The following is a 9,877-nucleotide window of genomic DNA, read 5'->3' as shown; positions in this document are numbered from 1 at the left end:
TGTGTACTGAAGCATTAATTGCTATTACCGCATCTTCCAAAGATGTTTTTAAATCCAGCTTATCAGCATCACAAATTGAAGTTCTCAGACGTTCAGCAATTTTCCGATTAACTCGTTCAACAGTTCCTTGACTTTGAGGATGATAACTGTTGCTTACTTCATGTTTAATTCCAATAGATTTCAAAAAATCATTCACTTCCCCTGAAAGGAAGTTTCTCCCTCGATCAGTTTGTATAACTGCAGGGAAACCAAACAAACTGAAAAACTCGTTTAAAAACGTAATTACTGTTGAAGCATGTTGATTGCTATAAACTCGAGCGTATACAAATCTTGTTAGCGAATCAATTAAAACCAAAATTACTTTCTTTGCACCTTGTTTGTAAGTAATTGGTCCTTGTGCGTCCATCTCAAGTCTTTCAAAAATCATTTTAGGGATAGGCTTACAAGCCGGTTCAGAATAAGTAACATTGCTAGACTTACTCACGTAACATTTGTTACAATTTTGGCAAAGTTTTTTAACTTCTTCATAGAGCTTAGGCATCCAAAATCTTCTCGCAATTTGTAAATATGTTTTCTCGACACCAAAATGTCCACCAATTGAAGAGTTATGCTCTTCTTCGAAAACTTTTTGCAGCACTTTGTCATTGATGACAACTCGATTTAAATCGTGACCAATCGTTGGTTTGTGGTATAACAAATTGTTCATAAACAGAAAACTTTCATTTAACTTTGAATCAGGTTTGATTGCTAGTTCATCGATAATACACTTAATTTCACCATCAGCTTGTTGAGCTTCTATCAGCTTGATTTTCCATTGATCATCCGTTTGATAATGGTAAACAGTTTCAAAACTTCTTCTTAACAATGAATCAATTCCAAGAGCGTCATTAATAAACAATTCACTGTTCACTGAATCACAATAAAGTTCATCTGAGTCTAAAGACTCCACAAAATACAAATTTTCAATGTATTCTTGTTCAGGATCAATTGTCTTTCGGTGATCCCATTCGTTTTGATAACGTGACAAACAATCAGGGCCATGTTGATCTCCTTTTGTGTAGATCACTTTGAATTTGTAGCTTGACAAAATAATTGCCCATCGATTTAATCGTTGATTCTTAAACTGAAGCTTAGGTAGCTGACACAGGGCATGGTGATCGGTTTCGACCAAGAATTCATCACCATCCAAATAATGATCAAATTTTTTAACAGCAACCAAAATTGCAAGACATTCTTTCTCACTAACTGAATAACTTAATTGATGCTTCGCCAATTTTTGTGAAAAGAAGTATAAAGGTTTCCAATTTTTAACTTTCTCGATCGGAATTCGTTCCTCATTATCAGGAATATCATCTAGATTAGCATCTTCTTGAAGCAGTATTCCACCAACTGCAACATCACTAGCGTCTACGCTTAATTTCTTTCTTAATTTCGGATTGAAATGTACCAACATTGTAGTCTCAATTAAAGAGTTTTTCAACTCATCCAAAGCTTGATGGTCTTGATGTAACATTTTAAACTTTCTTTCTTTCGATATCAATCGATACAATGGAGCAGCAAGATTCGAGTAATTTTTAATATACCTTGAAAAATAGTTATAACACCCTAATTGCGATTGCAATTGTCGAACAGTTGTAGGGTATGGTAATCGCTTTAAAGCGGCAACTTTGTCAGGATCTGGACGTATTCCATCGCCATTAACCAAATGTCCTAACAAGATTAATTCACTGCATCCAAATTTGCATTTATCAGTCTTGATTTTGAGATTCCAATCTCGTAAACGTTCAAGAACTAAACTCGTGTTTATTAACAACTCAGACCATGATTTACCAATAACAGGGATGTCATCAAAGTATCCCAAACATTCAGTGTAATTAAGTCCTTTTAACACTGTATTCATCAATCGTTGAAATTCAAAAGGAGCACAGGCTAACCCCATCGGTAGCCTCTTATACTGGTATTTGCCATCAGGCGTCACAAACACAGTTTTACCTCGCTCACTTGGAGGTATTTCAATCTGGAAATAACCTTGATAAAGGTCGAACATATTAAAATATTTAGCACCACGTATTGCTTCTAGGCAATCATCTATTCTCGGCATTGGATGATAAATCACTTTTGTTAGTCTATTGACTGCACGAAGATCGTTTAACAAACGAAAAGTACCATCAGGTTTTCCAATCAGCATTGCAGGAGAACCACCTTCGGATTGTGATCCATCCTCAATAATATCATTTTTCAAAAGATCAGCAATTATCTTTTCATATTCTTGTCTTTTCTCAATTGTACAAGGATATGGCTTTTGAAAAGGAACGTGATTGTCACCAATATCGATTTTAATCGGCCATCTTTCCCAGGGAACACATCCTAGGTCTGATTTGCATTGGCTAAATACTTCAGGAAACTGCATTAACACATTCAGCAATTCCATTTTCTTTTGATCATCCAGATTATCATCCATTCGCTTCATTAGTCTTTCTTCTAGACTCAATTCAGCTTTTTGTTCTTGACAAAACATTACAGGAACAATGTTGTCAAACTCCTTTGATTCAGACAAATTCATCATGAAATTTTGTCTCTCTTCTAACTGCACAGGAATATTTTCCTCATCTTCATACGGCGAATAAGGCATAACAGGAAGAAAGTTATCAGCAGGCTTTCTTTCCTCAGGAATATCAGGAATTTTATTTACCATAGGCACTTCAGGCCTTCCAATTAATTCCATTGATTCATCTGCCGTACAAAATCGAAACATTAGCTCAGGAGTGAGCCATTCACTACCAACTTTTTCTCTTAAATTCACTTGGTATCGGCCACCATAATTAACCATACCAGCAAAATATACGTCAGCAAAACGATTCCCAAGAACCATCACAGGTTCCAAATTTCTCATCACTTGAAATTTGATTACCCTTGATTCCTTCATCTTAGGATGTTTAAAGATTGCGAAGGCAGCACCTTCGACAGCTTGAAAGCTATTTGCAATAATTCCACGTACAGCTACATTTGATTGTAGTGTAAAAGCTTTAAGCTTCATCGCCAGATTTAAATCTATGCACGCAGTACATGCTCCAGTATCAACTAGGACGTCGCCAACTTTAATAACTTCTTTATTAGGATAACAAAAAGTTAACCTTACCGTAGGAAAATTCCTAATTTCATCGTCAATGTTTGTTATTAACTCGACTTTCCTATTCTCATGACTTTCACTCATCATGAAACACATTCCGGAAGCATTTGGTGCTCGAGCTAATGGGCCATTAGCTTCATGTACATCTGGTTTCTTCTCGCCAACATAATTTTCTGTTTCCTGCTTATTAGCATTTGAATTTGAATTTGCATTTGATTGACCTTGACCAAACGTTGGTTGCACATTAGCCATTCTCAGATTAGCAGGCTGAAAACGGTTCGACTGATTGTTACCACCACTATGATTAGAATCAGATTTTTCACCATGAGATTTCCTTGGTTTACGACAATCTCTCGAAGAATGTCCCAAAATTCCGCAATTATAACACCTGAAAGGAGGCTTTCGTGCAGAAGCACTGAAGGAGTTGGAATTATTATTCCTCTTGTCTTCCTTCTTCTCATTATCTTTATTATCTTTACGATTATTATCGTGTCGAAAAGATTCGCGTCTATGCTCTCCTTTTTCGTTGCGTTTTCGCATCTCAATGTTGTATTCATTTACTAACGCAGCAGTTAGTTCCTGAATATCATGAACAGACTTTGACCGGATCAAAGTGTCCTTTACCTCAGTAGGCAATCGTATCAAGACATCTTGAATAAACTCGCTAGGTGAAGGTTCACCTTTAACTTTGATAACCATAGTTTCTAACTTACGAATGAATTCGTCCGGTTTCATATCGAAGTTCCACTTCAAATTATGGAAATCAGCAGTAGCTTGAGAAATAACAGCAGGATTCCTCAGCTTCTTTTCTAGTGCAGTAATGTAAGTTTTGCATGTATGCTTTTCTTTATCCAACTCTTTTGCATAGGGCAGGAATTCGTAAGCCATAGCTTTTTGAAGCACATACAGCTTGTCGTCGTCGTGACATCTCTCCAAGCTCAATATCCGCTTAATAGTTTGCAACCACATCCATGAATCGACAGTACCAGGAACATATTCAGGTAACTTCGGGAGTTTAGGCTTGCATCTATTGTAAGCATTGACGGTTGGTTGTCGTCGTTGACTTCTCGGTCTATTGACCTCTTCATCACTATCACTATTTCGGTCTAATGATCTATCTCGTTCAGCATATCTGCTTCTAACATCATCAGCTCTATCAGCTTGTCTCGAAGTACTAGGCTGAAAAGCTAAAGTTTCTTGTTCGTCTTCAAAAACTTCATCTCGAGTTCGTTCAGAACCAATTAAATCACTTATGTTAACACCAGGATCAATTGTTGTTTTAACTGCAGCAGAGCTTGTTAGCTCAGTTCGATTCCACTTCTGAAACATTAATTCCAAAATTCGTTTAGCAGGAGAACCAATTGACATCTTCTTAATTGTATTAGCTGGAGTCAATCGCATTGTCTTTGGTTTATCACCACACTTATGAATTATCTCCCGTATATCAGCTTCAGAAACAGAGTTTTCTCTTAATTCAGTGATCCATGAGGGTATTTCTAGGTGTATTACTTGATTGGCATCGGTAGCTTCCATAATTTCTTGCGTGACTTCCGTATCACCATTTAAAGCAAACATAGTTCTAACAGCATCATAAAATTTTCGCTTAATGATCACATCATTTTGAACAAATTTTATTTTCCAATTTCTTAATTGACTTCTCATTTGCACAATATCGTAAGCTTTTAAGCTAAGGTCGACTTCTCGAGGTTGATTCCCTTTGTTTCTTTTATCTTGACCTCTATTTTTAACTGGAGGTTGATCAGGATTATCATCACCATCAGAATTTACCTCGTCGTCATTCTTATTTTTATCACCAGCCATGAAACAATAATCATATTGAATAGTTGAATTAAACAGCAATCCTGCCGTGGTCGCCATTTGAAAGGTATAATATTTAATGTTCAGGTTCTTTTAGGATCACTAGTTTAGAAACTAAGAAATACGACTACCAAGATTAGACTGGATTACCAAAATTACCAAAACTTTAGAAACCACAAGTTGACCAAAGAATGTTAAAACAATGAAACTGGATACGACTGGTTTGGTCACTTATACTGATGAGTTAGCTTAGAAGCTCTTGAACCCTTATCTTGTTGACCAATGATTAGCTTTAGAAAGTAAAAGATGAATTTAGAGTTGAAACGAGTTTCCAAACTCTAACCAAAAACAGCTAAAAACTGAGAAGTTGAATTCGATGATTATAATCAGAAGGATAGAGCACAATTCAATAGCTGTGATCTCAAGCATTGATTAGAATCAATTAGCACAGTATAATTAGATAGCACAATGGGAAAATAAGAAAACACTGGAAGTTGATAAACTGAAATATTTAATTAGACACCAAATTTAACCCAAGAATAAGAAAAATAGATGAAGGTTTATAAACCATGAAGATGAATTTTTAACAACTTATTAGCAGAATTTGCAAAAGAACACTTAAAGATATTTTAGATTCAGTTCACTTCGATACTTAATGATTACAATCAAAAGACAGATTCAAAAGACTATCAAAAAGACAATTAAACTCAATTATGAGGAACCCTTATATACGTTACTAAACGGAAGGAAAAGAACAAAAGAAAAAGGAAAAGGAATAGTTATGTAAGCTTAGAAGCTCTGACCAATTATCACTGTGACAACAGTAAACAATCTTATGATGTCATTGTTAGGGATTATTACAAAATTACAAAACCAAAATTTATGTTTTAACCAATGATAAGCTTACAAGCTAGACAAAATGAAAATTAAAGATTAAATGATTATATGATTTTTATCAAATGATTATGATTGGAATGATTTTGGGCAACTCTACCCTTCACCTGGTGCAATTACTTGACTTAACCAGGAACAGTATTAGGTGATCTTTCCTGTACCATTTTCTCAGCTTTACCCGAAATTGGAATAGTTCGTGAGGATGTCTTCACATCACTTTCGATATTCCCTTCAGATGTAATTATATCCTTGGCTTTCCTTTTTCTATTTCTTTCTTCAATCCCTTTCATTTTGTGGTACTTCGATCGAAATATTTTTTATAACAGCGCTTTATTCCAGTTCCTTCACTACAGATCTTACATCTGAAGCAGCTATAAAAACGATTGATTCACTTGAAGATATTGCCGATTGCGGTAAGATTCCAGTGTGGATGGAAGAGCCATTATGCAGAATCCTGGTGTATAGCGGTTCTCCTCGAGCTCAACAAGAGATTTTAAGACGAGGACTGTACAGGCCGACGGGAGAGATAATGCAGGAATTTATGAGAGAGAAAGAAGCAAAAGGTTTTGTTTTTATTGTTACTCCAGATCATACTTTTACCGTTCGAATGGGCTATTGTGTATACAACAACCACGATGCAAAATGGCATCGATCAACAAGTTCATTTACCGTTCATCTGTTATTTACTGTATTGAATTCAAAGCTCCCTCCTCATGCCATCTATCAATCTATTTCGCTAGAAACAATTTGAATTCGTCGATTTTTATATCGCAAAAAACGGCAATTGTATCTTGACAAGCGCCTAGACTCTAAGCAAAAAAAGGTTACCATGTAACTTCCATCAAGCCCAATCCTGCTTTGGCTCACTTCAATCAACTAGATATACAAAATTACAAGCTATTTTTTAAGTACTTCTTATGCATGATTCCAATTTGCATTGTCAGCTTGATTTGTGAATATTTGTATGCCGAGGTGAACTCAGTAAGACCCAGTATTGAAAGACCCAGACTTACCTTGATTGTTCTGACACAAAATAAATGAAAATCAAACAATTGATGGATTACCTGGATAGACAGAGCATTCAAAAGTAATTTAAAACACAAAATAAAACTAAAAACTAAATTCAATTTAATTAAAAATTTAGTTTTACAATACAAGTAATGATTTGAGTAACAAAAATCATGTTAAAACAGAATTGCTGCAGATTTCAATTATTATTTAGTCCCTAACATGCCGCTCTTTTTCAGTTTGAAAATCTGGTTGATGATAAGCTGATATAGTTTTTGTTTTAGGTTTTTTCATTTTATTGTGGTTAATTGATTTTTTTGTTTGATTGGCTTATAGTACAATTTAATTAGCCATGGAGTCAGTTATTGAACAACAAAGAAGCTGGCATGAGGAACGTGAAAGAATAGAGGATACAATGGTTAAAGAAATGTTGGCCAAGAAAACATCTGTAAGTATTCTACTTTTTGTTGTTTGATCATTGCTGCCATACTTTGTTGATTGTTTTCTCTGTAATTGATTTTATTTTATATTTTCATTTTAGAACAAAGATCAAATTAATAGTGAACATCGGTTAAAATATTTACTGGACCGGTATATTCAAGTTACACAACATTTAATCAACTCCTATGAAGATAAAGAAGGCTTAAGAAAAGATGAAATGTCATCGATGACTGGTGGCAATGAATTTTCCGAATTTTATGGTCGCCTCAGAGTTATCAAAGAGTTTTATAAGAAAAACCCGAATGAAGCTGTTCGCCCGATGTCCATTGAATTCGATGATTTTCTTAAAATGCGTGAATCTGGAAACGATGTTAATCTTGTCGATTTCACCGCAGAAGAGGGTTATGGGAAATTTCTTGACCTTAATGATTGTTATCTCAAATACCGAAATCTTAAAGGAGTTGAAAAGATCGACTATCTCAATTATCTAAGCCAATTTGACAAGCTTTTTGATATACCTAAAGACCGTAAGATGACAACCGAATATAAACAATATCTTGAATCACTTTTAGAGTACTTGATGGATTACTGTTCTCGTGTTAAGCCTTTACTAGACCTCGAAGAAAAAGTGAAACAAGTAACCTCGGAATTTGAAAAGGAATGGGAATCAGGTACCTTTCGTGGATGGCCTGTAAGCATTATTGAATAACTTTTAATTTAAATTAGTTTTTAATTGAAATTTTTTATTGCTTTTTTGTTAACTTGAATTATTAGAAAGAAACCAGTAGTGCTCTCACCCATTCAGGAGCTCAGCTAGATCTTTCAGCATTTTCATCAGCTGCTGAACTTGCGTCTCTTGGCCTTGACCGTTTGAAGACTGCCCTGTTGGCTTTGAACTTAAAATGTGGAGGGTAATTAAATTTCTATTTATCTTTCTTTTATTTTGATTTTCACGTGTTTGCTAAATCGTTTTATTCTCTCCCCAAAGAACTCTAGAAGAACGCGCTAATCGTTTGTGGGCAACAAAGAACAAAACTCTGGACGAATTAGATCCTAATTTATATGCCAAAGGAAGACCAGGAAAGGCTCGTAAAACATTTGATTCAGAAAAGCAAAAGGAAATAGCATTACTAGAGGCCCAAATTTATGAATTTTCTGATATTCTCTCAGATCAGAGACATGCAACAAAAGAAAATGTCCAACGTAAACAAGCCAGAACAGTAGGGGAAAGAGAAGCTTCTGATGAAGAAGATTCTGATACAGAGTCAGAAGATGAACCAGACTCTGAAGTCATATACAACCCAAAAAATGTGCCCCTTGGCTGGGATGGTAAACCGATTCCATACTGGTTGTATAAATTGCATGGACTTAATATAACTTATACTTGTGAAATTTGTGGTAATGCAACCTACAAGGGACCAAAAGCTTTTCAATTACATTTTGCTGAGTGGCGTCATGCTCATGGAATGAGATGCCTTGGAATACCAAATACAGCTCATTTTGCGAATGTAACCCAAATTGAAGATGCTCTCAAATTATGGCATAAACTAAAAGATGAGAAACAAAAGGAAAAATTTCAGACAGCAACTGAAGAAGAATATGAAGACTCAGAAGGACGAGTTGTCAACAAAAAAACATATGAAGATTTAAAAAGACAGGGCTTACTTTAAAAGCCCCTATTCGTAAATATTTATTCAATTTTTTTCCTATGTAATTAGAAAGTAAAATTCCTGCTCTCTTTTCACTATTAAATTTCTCATGTAATTTTACAGATTTATTTAAATTCGTGAAAGGTCTATTTCACCTAAATATTATAGACAAATAGCCTGAATGCTAATCCCACGAAGTGACAATTTGCAACGAAAGATTTACTGTAAATTAATTTGTAAATTGAATCGATTGTCACAGTTTTGGAGCACACCATGATAATGAAGTTGGTAAGTGTTGATTACCAAATTAAATTTAGAAAATTATTGGAATTATTTTGTCTGAATATGAAATACTTTTTCTTTTGTAGGCTGTGATGAAACAAACAACATGAAACAACATCGATAATGTCGGTTTAAGTTGGTGTTTTCAAAATTGTACCAAAATTTCAAGACAATATGTAAGGATTTTGATAGCTATTAAATTCAACCTTAAAACCTTAGTTTTTGTTCATTCAAAATCTCCAGGAAATGGTTATGAATGGCTTGAAATTTCACAGTGTTTATATAACCAGACATTAGGAGTCGTACCCGACGGATTCCACAAGAATGTACTGAATTTTACGGAGTATCTTCATTGAACATACAACCTTGACAGACACTGACTACCTTGGCTTAAGATTTGGATTTAAGACACAAACTAAAATATGAGAAACAAAAGGAAAAATTCACTGCATATGAAGACTCAGAAGGACCAGTTGTCAACAAAAAAACATGAAGATTTGAAAAAACAAGACTTTAAAAGTCCCCATTTGTAAATAATTATTTAATTTTTTCCTATGTAATCAGAGTGTAAAATTTCTGCTCGCTTTTTGACTATTAAAATTATCACGTAATTTTACAGACAAATAATTGTAATCCCTTCTAATTAAAAGAAGCA

General features: G+C 34.7%; 1 protein-coding gene across 5 annotated transcripts; it reads left to right on the top strand.

The window, feature by feature from the left end:
* Nucleotides 1-7,103: 7,103 nt before the first annotated feature.
* noi (splicing factor 3a subunit 3 noi) lies at nucleotides 7,104-9,849 on the top strand. 5 transcript variants are annotated; one of them, XR_016200203.1, is made up of 7 exons: nucleotides 7,104-7,298; nucleotides 7,392-7,982; nucleotides 8,066-8,202; nucleotides 8,280-8,973; nucleotides 9,064-9,228; nucleotides 9,309-9,398; nucleotides 9,466-9,849. XR_016200203.1 is itself a non-coding variant. In XM_015935522.3 (4 exons), the coding sequence occupies exons 1-4, from the start codon at nucleotides 7,203-7,205 to the stop codon at nucleotides 8,959-8,961; spliced, it is 1,506 nt and encodes a 501-aa protein (XP_015791008.2). In that variant the 5' UTR covers nucleotides 7,104-7,202; the 3' UTR covers nucleotides 8,962-9,068. The 5 variants fall into 5 exon arrangements, 1 of the variants encoding a protein (XP_015791008.2); XR_001569976.3 differs by having other exon boundaries at nucleotides 9,442-9,849; XR_016200204.1 differs by having other exon boundaries at nucleotides 8,280-9,001.
* Nucleotides 9,850-9,877: the final 28 nt, after the last annotated feature.

This window comes from Tetranychus urticae, chromosome 1 (assembly GCF_039701765.1).
Source record: "Tetranychus urticae isolate SD_2017Ah chromosome 1, NJAU_TeUrti_SD_1.0, whole genome shotgun sequence".
Taxonomy (NCBI): Eukaryota; Metazoa; Arthropoda; class Arachnida; order Trombidiformes; family Tetranychidae; genus Tetranychus; species Tetranychus urticae.
This window is presented reverse-complemented; position numbering and strand designations above follow the sequence as displayed.